Source organism: Silurus aristotelis, assembly GCF_946808225.1.
Source record: "Silurus aristotelis genome assembly, chromosome: 20".
Taxonomy (NCBI): Eukaryota; Metazoa; Chordata; class Actinopteri; order Siluriformes; family Siluridae; genus Silurus; species Silurus aristotelis.
The window spans coordinates 8490442-8508445 of NC_139593.1; the positions used below are offsets into that span (position 1 = coordinate 8490442).

Below are 18004 nucleotides of genomic sequence, written 5' to 3' on the forward strand. Positions count from 1 at the left end.
CATGGAAATCTTCCAACCAGAACCTTTGTTTTGTAGACGAGCTGTGGGCTGGCATCATTGATTATGGTCTCTCTCTCTCTCTCTCTCTCTCTCTCTCTCTCTCTCTCTCTCTCTCTCTCTCTCTCTCTCTCTCTCTCTCTCTTTCTCTCTCTCTCTCTCTCTCTCTCTCTCTCTCTCTCTCTTAAACTCAGCCCCCCCTTCTGACACGAATACACACACACACACACACACACACACACACACACACACACACACACACACACACACACACACACTCAAAACAGCCATTCTGAGCCATTCTGAGGCTCCACACTTAAACATAGTTGATTAAAGTTATGGTTAAACTTGACTGACTTCTTTGCAGGACTAATGAGATTCTTTATTTTGCAAATTATACAATAATTAAAGAAGACATTTGCTCATTCCCACTTGTATAAAATATATATATATATATATAAAGCTCAAATACCACTGACTGACTCACTCACTCATCATGAAATCTCAAAAACCACTGAACGGATTGCAATGAAATTTGGAACATACCTTCCTCTTGGGTCTTAGGTGCTCACTAAGAAAGGGTTTTGAAACATTCGCCCTGGATCGCGGCCAACTCGCGAAAAACGCGATTTCTCACGCATTGTAAACTCTTCGAAATAACATTACGGATCCTAATGAAACTTACTACATTGTTTCTTATTACATGTTAGATGCACGATAAAAATTATTTTTAAAGTAGTTTGCCCTGTATCGGTACTACAAAGGGGTTGTACGTTATTTGTTGACGTTACGTTCTGATCTCTGATCATCCAGTCCTGCTCAGTGCTTACTGCTTATTGCCATATTGCTTAGCGTTCCGCCTTCCGTAGCGAAGCACGGGTACTTCCAGCTAGTACCTAATAAAAATAAAATGTCCTACTCTGAAATTACTCATGCAAATGTTAGTTAAACCTTCTAGAAAAGTGTCTGATATAATGAAATATTTAAATATCAAAAGTGCTTCAGTTTACAACAAAAGAAAAAAAAGATCTATACCCTCTATATATGTTTTTACATGTATATAAAACTGTATATTTTTTATATCAATGTAAAAGCAGATTCAGACTCGATGTACAACAATGCCACTGCTTTTTTATACAACCTTATATTTTGAATTATGTTAAGCTCCAGGTTTGTTGTTGCTTAAATAATGTTTTATTAGATCTAAAGCTCTGATAACACTCATCATGTATATGTTTCCTCTGTCATAAAAATGCCAGGGTAATAAAACTAATTGCAGTTCAGTGTGCCTCCTCCATGTTTAGATCCATAGTTAATTGGGCTGCAAAAAGGGCAGGGATTTGGGTATAGATTCACTACTGACAGAAAGAATCCAATTTATTTGGCATGTATTTTGCAAATCTCACAGCTTGCTTTATCAGGACTTCTCAAACGATTGTGCAACCTGGGACCTTATTTAGCGCTAGAAAAAACTCCTTAATATATATTTATTTAGGATAATATTCAAATATTAGTTTTGTTATTCAAATACATACATTAATTTTCAGGATATTTATTACAGCTTTAGAGGTTTTTTTATTCCTGAACTTGACCATTGATAGAACATTTATATAAGCCTTTTTTGTTTTTCTGTTTGTTTGACAGTTGGATTAATCCCATCTCATTTAAAGTGACTAACCAAACAGGCCAAACAAACTAATAAGAACCTAATAAAATATATTTTGTAGCATTGGGTACAAAAAAAACAACAACATTTTTTACATGCAAAAACTCCTGGATTACTCCTGCTTTACAGAGCCCCTGGGGGCCATTTGAGGACCACTTGGTCCAAATATGTTGCTTGTCCAATATAAGCATGTGTGTGTGTGTGTCTGTTCTGACTTCTGATCACTAGGTAGAGTGTTTAAATCCTAGCAGCACCAAGTCACTACTCCTGGGCCCTTGAGCAAGGCCCTTAACCCTCATCTGCACATTTTCTATAAATAATTTTAAATTAAATGTAAATATGTGCGTGTCAAATATAATCGTACTTGTTTTGCAGTCCAGTTTAACAGCCTAATTATATTTTGTACTAAAATTAGTGGACTGACTACATTCTACATACATAGCAGTATATAAGAAATCACTAATCACCCACTTCTAATATAATACCAATTTTTTAAGCACTATGTATCAGTTGATACTCAGGTGGAGCTGCATTTATCTGAGCTGTTATGTCTGTAAACACTATGAGCATTCACTATAAGCAAAAGATACAGGCCAGTGGATCCAGTCTGAAAATAATCTGAAACCAATTCAAAGATTTAGTGAATGTATCAATTTCCAGTCAATATTTATATCAATATCTGATCAGGACATCCCTGGTAGTTTCTATTATTTGAAATACATTTTGAAAATTTGATCAAATATAGCTTTCTAAACATTTGTTTTTTTTTATGTCTCAAAACATTAGTTTTAAATTTAGCTGCATTCATTTTAACGGTTTACGTTTGGTGAGCATTTTATTAGGAACACCTATACACCTTCTCCTTCAAGCAATTATCTAATCATCCAATCAAGTGGCAGCAGGTCAATGCATAGCATTAATTCAATTATCAGCCAGCAGTTTTGTGCAATGTTCACATCAACCATCAGAATGGAGAAAAAAACGTGATCTCATTGATTCTGACCATGGCATGATTGCTGGTGATGGTTTGATTACTTGTGCCAGTCTTCTAAAATCTCTGGAGTTTGCACAGTTTGTTGCGATAAATAGAAAAATGGGCAGTTCTGCAGGTGGAAATGCAGTTGATAAGAGAGGTCACTGGAGAATGAACAAGACTATTTTAGATTACAGTAACTCAGGTAAACCCTCTATACAAGTTTAATGAGCAGAAAAGCATCACAGAATGCAGAATATATTGAATTTTGAGGTATGTAGGCTACAAGAGCAGGAGATCAAGTCAGGTTTAACTTCTGTCAGCTAAGAACAGAAAGCTGCGACTGCAGTATGCACATGCTCACCAAAACTGGAGACACGTTTAAATAATCTGAATAGGCACACAGATGCTAGGGTCAGAATTTGGTACCACAAGCATGTCCATAGAACAAATCTACTATGTTAACAGTTCAGGCAGGTGGAGGTGGTGTAATGGTGTGGGGAATGGTGTGTTTTCTTAGCACACTTATTACTAATCCATCATCACTTACATATTAAAGCAAATTTAAATATTGTTTGTATGTCCAAGTCCTTCCATTCACGGTCACAATTTTCCCATCATCTAATGGCTACTTCCAGCATGATCATTCACCATGTCACAAAGCAAAAGTCGCCTCAAACAGGTTTCAAGAACCTGAGAATAAGTTCGGTTCCTCAGTGGCTTTCGCCAGAGCAGAATTCACTAGAACATCTTTAATATGAGCTAAAGCAGGAAATTTGCATCAGTATACAGTATTGTATTCCTAAAGTGCTCGAATTTTGTCCTTAGATTAAGTACAATTTCTCAATGACTTCTCATGATGTTTTCAAAATGTCTTTCTCCTATTGATAAAGACTGATCAGTGTGTGTGTCTCAGACAGGGACCCTGTCAGCAGCCTTGTGTGTGTATTTGTAGTGAGAGTTGCGCTACGGAAAACTACAACATGCCTTCTAGAAATAAAGCTGGGAATAGTCAAAAAGAGGCAAGCGTCTCTACAGGGATGAGAAAGAGATGGAGCCACTATCTCACACTGTATCTTTCACTCCCTCACCCACAGAAGTGTTGCGATCACTGCGTTTAAGTGCTATCACTTTAAACCTAATTACATCAGGGTCATTTGTTTGTTGTTGGTTCAGGCCGTTGATGAGGATGTCAAACGTAAAAACGGAAATGCATTCCTGTTCTCTGTAAGAGCTATTGATTTTCTGTTAGAGAGAACAAGCAGGATATGACTGTCTAGAGGTCTAGAGGTAATGTGATTACTTAAGTCCCCTGATATACCCCACACAGTACACTATGATATCTTGTTTATTTTAAGTTTCAGAGCTCTGAGTCATCATAGCTCAGTTAATACTTATGTGTTAAGTAGATTTGATTCTGAATTTTACATTGAAAGCTAAATATAATGAACATGTTAAATTTGAGTTTGATTGATACACCAGACACTGTTGAATCCTTCATTCTGATTAAAGTGGAATTTTTGTTGTAGTAGGTAATTCTTAGAGGTTCATTTCTAAGCAACTTAAACTTTTATAAATTATTAAATTAATAAAAAACAATTATATATCAACTTTTTTTTTTCGGCCAAAGTTTTCTGTGAGAAGAGTTTTTTTTCCTGTCATTACTTCCAAAAAGGCAAGAGAATTTATAGATGCTGGAAAATAAGTGATGAGATGAACTGACTAAAATGTGTGACTTTTTGTAAGAAAGAAATAGGAGTATTTTAACGCTTTAACATGTGTTGTTCCAGGAACCGAAACCCCATTTCAATCAAATCTATTACATGATTAAATAAATTCAAGATAGAATCGAATAAAGAAAATGTGGCCATTTTTGGCATTGGCTTAAAATAAGAGTACATAAACAGTTTATAAAAATCCCCACCAGGCTCAGATCCGTTGGTGTGAATGGCAAAATCTGATCTGAAACCACGACCCTGAGAAGGTTTACACAGCGTTAGGTTTCGACTTAGTGTTTGCAGCATGCATCATGGAAAATCTTTGTTTAGACTTTGCCCATTGCCTTGTCTCTTTAAGGCTGCCCACTATCCATTAATGTCTTGGAGGTCATGAGGGGTCACGCAGAGCACCCCTTTGTCCTTAAAAAAAATATTGGGATAATTATAGAACACCAAGAACTATGAATAAGCATGCCGTGTTTGTATGGAAGATGCTTATGTCCTTGTGTCCGTTCCTCAATTCCTCTATTTCGCTGAGAAAATGGAAATAATGTGAGCATTATGAGCAATATGTTAAGGCTAATAAGGTCAAGGGTATTTTGTGGCTGTCTTTTCTTGGTTTGTGCAAATGTTGATTTCAGCGTAAGCTACATAATGAGTTTATTGCATTAATAATGCGGCGTCGCATTCTCGCAATTTGAAATATATCGAGATTCAAATGAATCCCACTGAGAACACTGTGCTTTTGGATAAGCTGATTTCACCATTTGTTCGAGACCTCTGCCGTTTCGAGCCTTACTCCAGGGAACCTTGGCTTACGTTTAAGCAAACATGTTTTTATTCCACTACGACCCGAACCCACCTCCCCCACCACTTTATATGTTCATGCTTTAGTTATTTAACCATGTGATTTACAGCTAACCCTCATATTTGACCCTTAATCTTTTCCATAGGGAGCAATCTGGCTAACTCCACTTGGACATGGCTGTTAGTTGACTGGTCTTTTAAGAATGCATGACCTGGACATTGTTTACTAACAGCGTTAACCTTTGGCACCAAATGATGTGACGCATCAAGCACTCAGGGAGTTTAACTAGCAGAAACTAGAGGGTTTTTTTTAATTGGAAAAATGTTTGATGTCAGATTTTTTTCATGTATATACAAGATGCAGCATGTGTGAATCCCAGGAATCATTTACATCTCAGGTAGCAAAGCTTTCTGCATTTGTTTCGGACCGTAGTTTAACGCAGCAAGACTGATTATGCAACACTGTGACTTGTCGTTGGCCGAGGTAAATGCTGGGATACCACAGAATGAGTAGCGAGGCACGCACCTCAATGTGGGTTTGTTGTTACTGCGTTTGCTCCAAGTGCTTCCTACTTCCTACTACTGAAGCAAACAGCCATCTGCATGTAAACGGCCAGCTCTGAGACAGCTCACGTCAGCCAGCAGTGGCTTTGGTGAGAATACTGCCCAAGTGGAATGGAAACTTCATTTCAGGGCTAATATTAGCCTGGCCCTCCGGAAAATTCCTTTTAAATGATCACAAGCTGAGAAAAGGCAGAGTATTTGTTTAGCGTTTTTTTTTTTTTCTTTTTCTTTTTAACAGTATTTGTAAATAGTTTATTTTTCCCATCTTTTGATATTTAGACAGTTCTTTCAGTTCTTGGGAAAGGATAAGATATATTTGCGAGAATGCAAAATTGACCTGGGTTGGTATTAGTTGCTTTTCATTGTTATTTATTAGAAGCTCTTGAATTTAGCCTCGTATCTACCTTCACCCAGACCTTCATGTTATTGTCTCTTCATGCAGTGTATAAAGACTAAATAAATAGCAGACAGTGGATTTTGGATTATTGTACATTAAATATCACCAGTCCTGGCAGCACACAAAAAGTAGACACTTTAGTGATTTTATTTAGTGAATAAAGCCCAGTGTTGTGGTGACCACCCTGAATGATTTTGAATCTCTCGGAGACAAAACACCACAGTGTTTAGAGAAACAGACTCCGAATTTGAACTTCGTACCAAGAGTGTGGGTAATGCCAGGAACCCTGTAATACACTTATTCCCACAGGGCAGTCAAACCCACAACAGGAGGTACAGTGCAGTACAGTAATGAACAGTGCGTATGTAGTGGTGCAAAGATTCAATCTTTGTTTTTGCCAAAGAAAAAAAACCTATGAACCTGATGCCTGCATTAAGCTAGATTTAAACAATGCCAGTAATTCAAACCACACTAAATTTGCTAAAAGAGTAAATTAATCAAGTAAAAATGGCATCATAATTTTAAATAATAATAAATTAGTGACCATATAACTGAACATTAGCTATAACTAAACTAGCTTTTCTCCCTTAAACACTCAAATGCTAATTAGAAGGATGAAATTATTAAAATGATTACAAATCTCACTAATGATTAAAAAACTAACTATCAAAAACAAACTTCATGCTACAAGCAAGTCAGCAGCATGCTAACTAGCAACCACTTTAGCACCTAATCTCTCAAATGCCATGAAGCATATATTTAATGCTTAAAAAGTATGAAAGTAAAATGAGAATTTTGTTTTAAAAACTAAAATCACATACTGGTTTAAGTTACCAATGAATTAGTGATTTTTTTTTTTTCAAACATTAGCTAGGGCTAAAAAAAGAAAGGTCTTCCTAAATTATCATAACTCTATGCTAATATACTATGCTAATAGTTAGCAGACACTATGCGAACTAACAATAGCTTTATTCCAAATTGTTCAGAAGTTATATACCATAAGATAAAAATAGCACAAAAGTAGTACATATACACTTGTAATCTACGTCCCAAATATCTGAATTGTTAGCTAGAATGATAATAACATTGATGAATCAAAATAGCTGCATGCTAATAGCTAGCTGAAAGTGAGAACAGTGATGGGTATTAAGTCTCAATTTTTGAAAATGCGCTGATCGATAATGGTTCCTTTACAATTTTGTCTGAAATGGGTCCAAGCATCTTGTTGGCAAAAGGTTCAACTGTTACAACAAACTGTACTGTAGTCTATTTTGTTGTCTTTTAGGGAAGTCACACTTGGCGATAGTTCAGAGGGTCAACAATGAAGGGGAAGGGGATCCCTTTTATGAGGTGCTTGGGATTGTCACCCTGGAGGATGTCATAGAAGAAATAATAAAGTCGGAAATCCTGGATGAGACAGATTTATACAGTAAGTATCTTTTTTGGCATCTTCATGTAATGGACATGTTCTTTTTTAAAAAAAATCTTTTGAATCTTTTTTGAATTGTTAAAATAGGACTATTTTTCATAGTCGATAAATTAAATGAGTTCTTTCATTTCCTTAGTTTTGTGTTTAAATTGCTTTGTCAGTCTTCATCATTTTTCTTTTGATGTTCAGGATGTTTTAATCACCCATGTCCATATCAAGCTCTTTGATATGAAAGAATTTCGCTAAAAAAAACACCTCCCTTCTTTCCTCTCACCCTGGCTTCCCCATTAGCCGACAACAAAACAAAAAAGAAAATCGCCCATCGGGAGAGGAAGCAGGATTTCTCGGCCTTCAAGCCCATGGACAATGAAATGAAGGTTAAAATATCACCTCAGCTTCTACTGGCTACTCTGCGTTTCCTAGCAACAGGCAAGTGTGCTGCGTGGCTGCTTGATTTCCCCCAGTGTGCCTTCTGACTAGTTTGTTAGCATGCTAGCCCTGCAGAGGAGTGAGGATTGAGGCCTGTAAGGTGTTGTTTACCATGGTGACATGCATACCCAAATACATTCTATTACATTCTATTAACTGCCTGGATTTTTTTTTACAACTTGTTTACATTTGAAATTGTGCAGTGGATATTATATTTTTCATTTCCACTGAATTAACACATTATAAGTTAAGAAGATTCAATCAAAAGAAGTTGTGTGCATATAAATGGGACTTGGAACAAAAGAAAGGATAGAAGAAGAAAAGTAAGAAGGAAGAATTAGAAGCAGTTATTTTAGTTAAGCCTTAAGTCAAGGGTTAAGGAATTTAATAAAAACTCATGAAAATAATTTGTATGTGTTTATCCAATCAGCATTTTAATATATGTCTATGCTGTCAGTCCTTATTTTTTAAGTGGCAGTCAATCCTATGGAATCTATACCTTTAAAAAATATATATATTTACTAGTAATATTACTAGTACTTTCAAAGCAGCATTACTATATTAATAATGTATATATTTTATTTCAAATCAAATCTTTTATTGATTTGCAGAGTACATTCAGGTGGACTTTCCTTTTTTCTTTTTTTTTTTGCAAAAATAATCATAATTTTCCAGGATTTCAGCACAAAATTATTTATATGTAATTTTAACAAATATTCAGCTGTTGACAGGTAGTTGTGTACATCTGTTTCCATTTTTTTTTTTTTTGATTTTTTAGTAACAGCCTACACAAGGATATTGAATTCTTTGATATCTGCATAAATAAGAACTAAATCATAATCATATTTTCACACGTCCTAAATGTAGAAAGAGAGAACCCAATTAAACAAAGACAACATTTTTGTTAGATGTACAAAGAATATTTGTTGTATATCTATACAATTATATATTTTATAGCCAACAATTTCCTGATGGGATCAATAAAGTATTCTGATTCTGATATATGTTAGTGGCAAAAGTGTGTGAACATAGGATAAGCAGTTAATTTGAAGCTGAAATTATAGTCAGACATTTTCAACCAATTTGGGTGAGGTGTGAGAGAGCACCCTGATTTATTAAAGGAACATGTATCTGTCACAGTCTGATCTTCACAGCACATGTATAAAAGTCTATCATGGTATAAAAAAAGAAAGACTTCTGAGAACCCCAGAAGAAATTACTAACTGATGCTTATGAGGATTGAAAAGTTTACAAAGTCACTTCTGAAATGACTCCACCGTTTCAGTCAGACAGATTGTGTACAAATGGATGAAATTCAAGACCATTGTTAACCTTCCCAGGAGTGGGCAACTATGAAAGATTACTTGAAGAGCAAGACATGTAATGGTCCACAGGGTCAATAAAGAAGTGCAACTTCTTCCAGTGTAACTTTAAAGCATGTTAAGGCCTCACATTGGCTAATGATATTGTACATTAGTCATCTTGCAGGAAAACACAGAAAAACAATGGTTTGAATAACAGGGTTGCAAGGAGAAAGCCACTGCTCTCAAAAAAGAACACTGCAGCCTTTCTGAAGTTTGTGGCAGATCACATGGACATACCAGAAATCTATTGAAAAAAATTTATGTTTTTGGATAAGTGAAATTAAAATAAAATGTAGTGAAACATGAGGGCACACTATTATGAAACATGGTGGTGGAAGTATAATGGTGTGGGCCTGTTTTGCTGCCTCTGGGCCAAGTCTGGGCTCACCATCACTAATAGTACAATTAATTCTGCACTATAACAGCAAATTCTGACAAGATATTGTCAGGACTTCTGTCCTCAAAATGAATCGTATAGGTTTCAGAGAATCTCACATAAGAGGTTCTACCACAGAATAGTTAAAGAAGACTTACGTCAATGCCAAGACAAATTCCTGATTTAATTTAATAGAAATGTTGTGGAAAGACCTGAAGCAAGCAGTTTATTTGAAAAAGAGGTTCTGTACTTGGGAATGGGCTAAAACTCCTCCAAGCCAAGCAGGACTGATTAACAGTTACTGGAAACATTTGGTTGCAGTTGTTGCTCTACAAGGGGCTCACACCAGATGCTGAAAGCAAATGTTTGCATACTTTTTTGTGACTAACAGATATACATTTCTGGATAAATAAATGTATCATTAATATTAAATGGATGACTATATTTTTTGCTTAATTTATTTAATTTGGTTATAATTGTCTAAAATCTGATGTTTTAGGTCATATTTATGCAGAAATAAAGAAAATCACAAATGTTCAAGAACCACTGCTGTTGATTTTTTTTTCTAAAACAGCATGTACGGTTTTATTTATTTATTTATTTATTTATTTATTTATTTATTTTTTAATTGGACATCAAATAAAATATCAGCTCATTTATTATAAAAACTGCAGAAAAAGTAAGTTGTTTTAGTTTTGCTAATGTCCCTGATAATAGAAGACCTGAAGGTAATAGTCGATCAGCTAGAAGATTAACAGAGTGTTTAAAGCTTATTTTAAAGGAACTGTGAAACCATGGTTTCAGTATACAAGGAGGTAAAGTACTGGCGTATACTGATGTATTTTCTCTACGTTTGTCTCAAGGCCAGCAATCCTCACATTATTAACCGCAGCATCTAGCAAAACAGTCAAACATGTTAGTGTGCCCTCTGATAATAAACTGTTGTGTTAACATAAGAAACTGATACTTGGGCAGTAAATGTGTCTTGGCTGATGGACTACATTTAATGGACTCTCCTTAGCCATTTAATTTTGCAAAATGTTTCCAATTTGTTCAAGAAGTTCTACAGACTCTTGAACCCTTCTAATAATGGTGTACATGCTAGATATCTAATAACTGAATAAAGTAAGAACCAGATGACTCAGATGATCTGAACACCTCTAAGCAGGTGATTCATTGAATTAGCAAAAATTAGTTTTACATGATAAACACTCCAATGTGCATTAAATGTTCTTCAGACCGACTAAAAGCCAAATTAATGGTAATGTCATGGAATTTCAGTTATTTCAGTGTACGGCTCATGTATTGTACAATGTCTATGGTGATGATTAACATTTCTCACAAATGTCTGTGCTCATCTTTTTACTTTACAGAAGTGGAAATATTTGCAGTGAATCAGATGTCTGAGAAGATCTTGCTGAGGTTGCTGAAGCACCCAAATGTAATCCAGGAACTTAAGTTCAACGAGAAGAACAAAAAGGCACCAGAACATTACCTCTATGTCCGCAACAGACCAGTGGACTACTTCATCCTCGTCTTACAGGTCAGCTGGGGAACTTTTGTTTTCTTTGAATTATTAAAATGTAAATACTTCTACAATATCTTTTGAATAGAAAACCCTCAGTTTTATATATTTTAAATATGTAAGGGTTCTCCCAGTGTGACTAACAACAAGGTGATTTTATTGACTGATTCATGCACATCCATTACTGGGATTGTCATACATTGATATTGGTTCATTTTTGGTCAGTCCTGCTTGGGTGTAACATCTAAATAAATGTTGTGTGTGAAAGCAATCTGCTTCAAGTGCTAAGCAGCAAGTAACATGATTGATTTAGTGGATGTTGCGGAATAAATCAAACTGAAGAAGACTTGGATATGATTTTGTTATAGGATATGAGTGAGCAGCTTTAACAAGGATTTTATTTGAACAAAAGCAAAAAAAAAATAAATCAATGAACATTAATCTGCATAATAAAAGAGGCACCTATTTTCTTTCATTTGAAAATGTTAGCAATAAACCATACAATTTTGTTACTAGGCGATTGAATACAGATGATTTCATAGATGTGTGGTAAAGAACCCAAGGGAAAATATTTGTATTTATATTACCTTAAGTGTGTCATGCTTCCCTGTGATGGAGCATGAGCAGAAGTTCAGAAATATTAGTTGGGTTAGGTGGGTTGGAATATGACCAAATTGTGTTGAAAAATTATTATCTGAAAACGATTATGGTTTGGAAGCAGCTTATTATATTATACAGAAAATGTTGGTATTCAGGCCAACTAAAGACTTGATTTTGTTTCCTTCAATATGCCCCGATAATAGTCTTATAGATAAAATAGTACTTTCCTTACAGAAGTTAGTACACCCTAAGTGATAATGTTGTGTAACCATGCAAAGCCACATGTCCTATTTATCATGTTCATGTTTTTGTCTGCTTGACAGGACCAGACAAATTTGTGTATGTTGTATTAGAGCAGTTAAAATGTGGTTCTTTGAGTACAATTCTCTTATACTGACCACTGGATGTTCAACATGCACCTCATGGTAAAGACTGCCTGAGGATCTGAGAGTTGTTGCTCTCCACAAAGATGCCATGGCTATAAGAAGACCCTGTATATGTAACACTCTAAAACTGAGTTACAGAATAGTGTTCAGGGTCATACAGTGGTTTTCCAAGACGGGTTCTACTCGAAACAGACCTCGAAAGGGTCCATCAAAGAATTTGAGTCCTCATTTTCTGCATCAGGTGCGGAAGCTGCTTCAAAAAAACAGATGCATGAGTGCTGCCAGCATTGCTTTAAAGATTGCAGAAGCAGAAGGTCCACTTGTCAGTGCTCAGACCAAATGACACACTGCTACAAGTCAGTTTGCATGGCTGTTGTCCTAAAAAGGAAGCCTCTTCTGAAGCTGGCTCACAAGAAAGCCTGCAAACAGTTTCCTTTAGAACAACTTGCCCAAGAGCACGAATTACTGAAACTATGTCCTGTGGTCTGATGAGAATGAGATAAACTTGGAAGAGAACCAAGAAAATTGTATCTAGCCTACAGTCAAGCATGGTGGTGGTACCATAATGGTCTGGGGCTGCACGAGTGCTGCTGGTTCTAGGGAGCTGTGGTTCATTGAGGAAAAAATTTATTTCAACATGCACTGTGACATTCTGAAGCAGAACATGATGCCCTCCTTTCAGAAACTGGACCGAACTGCGTTTTTTTCCAACATTATAACAACCCCAAACACATCGCCGAGATGACAAATGCCTTGCTGAGGAAAGTGACGGTGAAGGTGATGGAGTGGCCAAGTATGTCTCCAGACCTAAACCCTATTTAACGAAGGGTGGAGAAGTTCCTTTTGTCTAACATTCAGCAGATATGTTATGTCATTATGAGGGAGTGAAAGATGATCCTAACAACATCCTGTGCAGCTCTGGTGAATTCCATGCCCAGGAGGATTATGGCAGTGAAAGATAACAATGGTGCTCACACAAAATAGTGACACATAGTAGTCAGTTTTGATACGTTCACTTAGGGTGTACTCACTTTTGTTGCCAGTTATTTAGACAATAATGGCTGTATGTTGAGTTATGTTTATAGGACAGTGATTCTATACTGCTATACAAGCTGCACATTGACTAATTTAAAATATATCCAAGTTTCATTTTTATAAAAAATGATAATAATCGTCCCTTAAGAATATATAATGAAATGATTGCTAAAATGGGAGGGGTGTACTCACTTTAATGAGACACGGTATATTGTAGTATTAGATGAGTGTAGGACGTAAACTGAGACGTATTCGACGTAAACAAGCCTTGCTTTTCACAAGGCATGAGTGGGAAGCTCGTGGATGACACAGTGTGAAGAAAGTGTGGGTCAAGGCACAGTGCAGAGCTGCTTTGTATTGCTACTAGATTTAGAACAGAGAGCATACACACAGGAGTTACAGTCTTTTCTATTCTATACACTGAGATAAATGGGTTCATTGAATGGTTCGTAGTTCAAATTTGAACCATTTAATTGAGCACACATGTATTGTGATCTACAGGGAGTTCCTCAAGATAGACAAGTTTTTTTGGTAAAATCTTTTATAATAATTATTGTGATATTGTTAATTATTTGTAGTAGTTTTGTAATGGCTTGAATTTTTATTTAACTTTTTTTTTTTTACTTTTTTCTTTCTCCAGGGGAAAGTCGAAGTGGAGGCAGGAAAGGATGGTATGAAGTTTGAAGCTGGAGGGTTTTCATCATACGGGATGATTGCCCTCACTGCCTCTCCAGGTAAATAACACAATTTAATCTTTTCTGTTGGTCTAATTTGATTGCAGATGGTCTTTGAAAAGACTTCCTATAGTGTAAAACGTTTATTTTTCATACAGTACACAAAGCAAAATCCTTTATGGTTTTTTCACAAAAAGACCATCTTAAAAGATCACACTTGTGGATTTAGGATTTTGGAATCCAATCAGTGTTGCACTGACAACAATGGAGTTTTCCTTGTGGCCCTGTCCCTGCGAAGAATCTAATTCTTCTGGGCTGTATTTCCCAAACGCATCGCAGCACAAAGATCATTCATTAATGGAACTGTCTTATCATACAAGGACTCCTCATTGTTTTGTTTTGGAAACCCTCTTTTACTACAATTGATCCTCTGAGCTTCTTCCTAGAGGGACAGCTGAAGGATACTTCTTTGCGAAGCAGGGTGCAGTTTGACAGTTCTGTTTAGCAGACCTTTAGATGGGGGAGAAATATTAGGAATGTATGGAAGTAACTGCTTTGGACAAACTACAAACTGAAAAAAATTATAATTATAATTTGTTATTTTGAATCAGAGCTGCTTTTAGCTTTGAGTTGCACATTTATTATATTCACTATTGACTTATCAAAAGAGTGGAGTTTAAATCCCAGCACCACCACGTTTCCACTGTTGGACCCTTGAGCAAAGCCCTTAAACCTCAAGTGCACCGTTTTGTGGATAAAATAATTGTAAATCGCTCTGGATAGGGGCGTCTACTATATGCCATAAATGTAAGTGTTTTAAAAGTGCAGCAGCTGTTTTGCAACACTGACTTGTTTTGCTTTACAGAATTTATACATCAAATACATGATGAACTCTTGGATGTACATTTGCTGTAAAAGTGGTGTGCTTAGAGTGCATTTGCTATGGTCTTACACACTGGGTTTTGAGAAATGGGACACAATTAAACACTTACCGGAAGTCACATGAACACACAAAACTGCAAGGGTGGGCTTTGGGACTGGGCCATTGATGAGAGAGCAATATGGTGCAGGAGTTATGTGACCTCTGTTGGTTAAATGTAGGAACTGCATTTTAATTCTGACTGTATTACATGATTTTATTTATTTATTTATTTATTTATTTATTTATTTATTTATTTATTTATTTATTAAATTATTTTGAACAAACGTCAGAGGTTCGAGATGATGATTGTTATCAGAACATTTGCTTTCTTTCTCTGCTAGTTCAGACTTAATTCATCAGATTAGTAGCCAGATTGACTTCACCTCATTGTAATGAGTCATCTCTGTCCCCACTTCGTTCTCATCTGATTTTCATGTGTTTCTTGATTTTCATTCTCTCTCTGCTTGTTTAGTTTCTTATTCCCTTTCTCGCAGTTGTGTGTTTAAGAGGTCAGAATCAATAGGAGTATCTCCAGGTACTGTAAATGTTTTACTGTGACCTCTCAGTTCCCTGGCTTCCTTTTGGATGCATGGCATTAACAGCTGGCAAAAACATCTGACAATGGCAAAGAATGCGCATGTTCCTCACTGCATGCTGGCGTATGAGAGATGAATGTACAAATACGAATACTGTTTAAAAAATAAAGTGTTAAAAAAACCCACGCTAAAGCACATGCATAAGGGGCTTAATTATATTTCAAATATCATATTTTGTGTTCTCAGTTTGTTCTTATCAGATTCTTCTTGTTTTTTCCCTTTTCGAACAAAAGTGAAAAATGACCCAGTTGAACGCCTCCGTTCTGTACTTCCATGTTCTCATACCATAAATTCATAGTATCCCTCCCACTGATTTTGCCAGACTTGGAAAAATAACCATGGCCTCCCCCCATTCACACATACACTGATCCCATCAGACACACACACGCAAATACACACAAACACGCAGTCTGACCCCATGCGCACACACTCCTGACCCAATGTGTAGCGTGCGGGGGCCCCTCAGACCGGGGACAGGCGCAGCACTCAGACATCCAAACGCGGATTACATACATTCCAAGCAAACTGTGGCATTAACACTATGAGTGGTTGAGCGTGTGTGTGTGTGTGTGTGTGTGTGTGTGTGTGTGTGTGTGTGTGTGTGTGTGTGTGTGCGCGCGTGTGTGTGTGTATGTGTTTGAGAATGAGAGGCAGTGAAAAGTGTGTGTGTGTGTGTTTGTTGGCCTTCCCCCTTTAAGAAGTGGAAAAAATAAGCTGTGTTTAATTAAAACAGGACTAGTCCTCTCTTTCAGGGTTGGAAGGTCTTTTTTATCAGTCTTTATCCAGCTGTTGCCGCCCTTTAAAACACACAACCTCCTCGCCAACCCCTTCTGTGACCGCCATTAAGGCAGTCCTTTACATTACGATAGTTCGACATTGTTTCCACAATGGACAGTGTGAAGCGTTTAGCATTGCATGTCTCACTGTAGACTATGGGCGTCTTGAAACCTGAAATCCTACACCTGTCTTTTAAAGTCAAATCCTATTTTCGGTGTCAATGAGAATGTTTTTCAGCTCCTAATTAAAGTTACCGATATTCTTCGCTGTTCCAGAGAACAAGTCTCCTCCTCGACCATATGGACTGAACCACTCTGACTCACTGAACCGGAGTGACCGCAATGAAGCTATTAATCCCCCACTGGGCAGCAGCAACAACCAGCTCAACTCCTTTCTGCAGATTTACACTCCAGACTACACAGTTCGAGCCATCACAGACCTTCTTTATGTCAAGGTGAATAGATAAACGCAGGCGTGTATTATTATTTTTTTATATGTGAAAAGTCGCAGAAGCCAGTCAACACACAGTCCCTTTAAACAAAACATTTTCTCCAAGTTCCACGTTCGCCAATCGGTCAATTCATGTGTTTCATGTGTGTCTGAGATACTAATTAGCATGATTTGACAAAAATAAGTGGTTGACTGTTTACAGGATTGATATGCAATCATCATTTTAACAGGTGAAGTGATTCGATTTGGGAATTGATCCAAACCCGGTCAAGGTCACAGCAAGGTTAAACATGTCCTAGTCTTTCTTCATAAGCTTCTCTCCGGTTTGTCATAGAGAAATGGTTCTATATTTGTTCAGGAACTTAAGGCCAATTTGCTGGCAGTTAAAAGGTTTTACCACGTGTCTGTCAATGCATCCGAGAAGTGAAAACGTTGAAATGTAGGCATACAAATTAGCCTCAGGGACATCCCCACCGATGCTGCTGGTTCGAGTTTGACTTGTTTTTCTTTTTATATAAAATTTTTTAGGTGACATCTGATAGGGACAGTTAATTTTAGACTTGGCATTTGGTATTTAAATTCTGATTCTGAAAATCTGATTGATTTCAGTTTCCTTTCCTTTAATAAGAGGGCAATCAGTAGATGAGCAAGAGGATAATGATGATGATGATGATGAAGCTATTTTCTCTACATATGTACAGTTTATATAACAAGTAGTCTGTGTAATAGAGCAGGTAATCAGCCTCCAGTATAAGAAAGGGTCATGAAACAAATATTTGCTGCAGGAGCCAGGAAGTATCAAGCAGCTAACCACTAGAAACAAGAAGGTATGGGAAAACTAGGCCTTCACCTGTTTTTGTCAAGTTCTGGGTCCATCATACCTCCTCCCTTTTAGTCAGGAAAAGAAGACAATCCAGTCTACCATGTTCTAGCCACCAGTTATCTCCTGTTTTATTAGTGACCTCCTTCAACAGCATCAGGCCTTACTTTAGATTTCTTAGACAAAGGGGAAGAGTTGAAAAGTGGTACATAGATTCTTGCTTTGTTTCTACTGGGTGGGTTCACCATGGTCCCTCTACAAGGTGCTTATTTACATCGACATTTCATATACAATACAATTGAGTGTGTGAAAGGTGCCAAGTGGGTTCTCAGTTTATTACTTGCTTAAAGTATATATATATGCCTATGACCATTGGAAACAATTCCAGCATTCCTGGTTGCACAAAGGAGTATTAGTCAGACCACAGGGCGTATTCTGTGTTATTGTTTATTGTAAGATAATCACTGACGCGATTTCCTGTTATGTCACTACTCCATAG

At 36.7% G+C, this 18004-nt stretch overlaps 1 protein-coding gene across 2 annotated transcripts in view; it reads left to right on the plus strand.

Annotated features, from left to right (window-relative positions):
* cnnm2b (cyclin and CBS domain divalent metal cation transport mediator 2b) overlaps positions 1 to 18004 on the plus strand; it is a 32015-nt gene that overhangs the window by 10112 nt on the left and 3899 nt on the right. The window contains exons 2-7 of one of the 2 annotated variants that reach the window (XM_083522953.1): positions 7408 to 7551; positions 7843 to 7980; positions 11094 to 11263; positions 13907 to 14000; positions 15335 to 15397; positions 16511 to 16689. In XM_083522953.1, the coding sequence (XP_083379079.1) occupies positions 7408 to 7551; positions 7843 to 7980; positions 11094 to 11263; positions 13907 to 14000; positions 15335 to 15397; positions 16511 to 16689 (788 nt within the window). The remainder of the gene's footprint in view (positions 1 to 7407; positions 7552 to 7842; positions 7981 to 11093; positions 11264 to 13906; positions 14001 to 15334; positions 15398 to 16510; positions 16690 to 18004) is intronic. The other variant, XM_083522954.1, reaches the window with a different exon arrangement.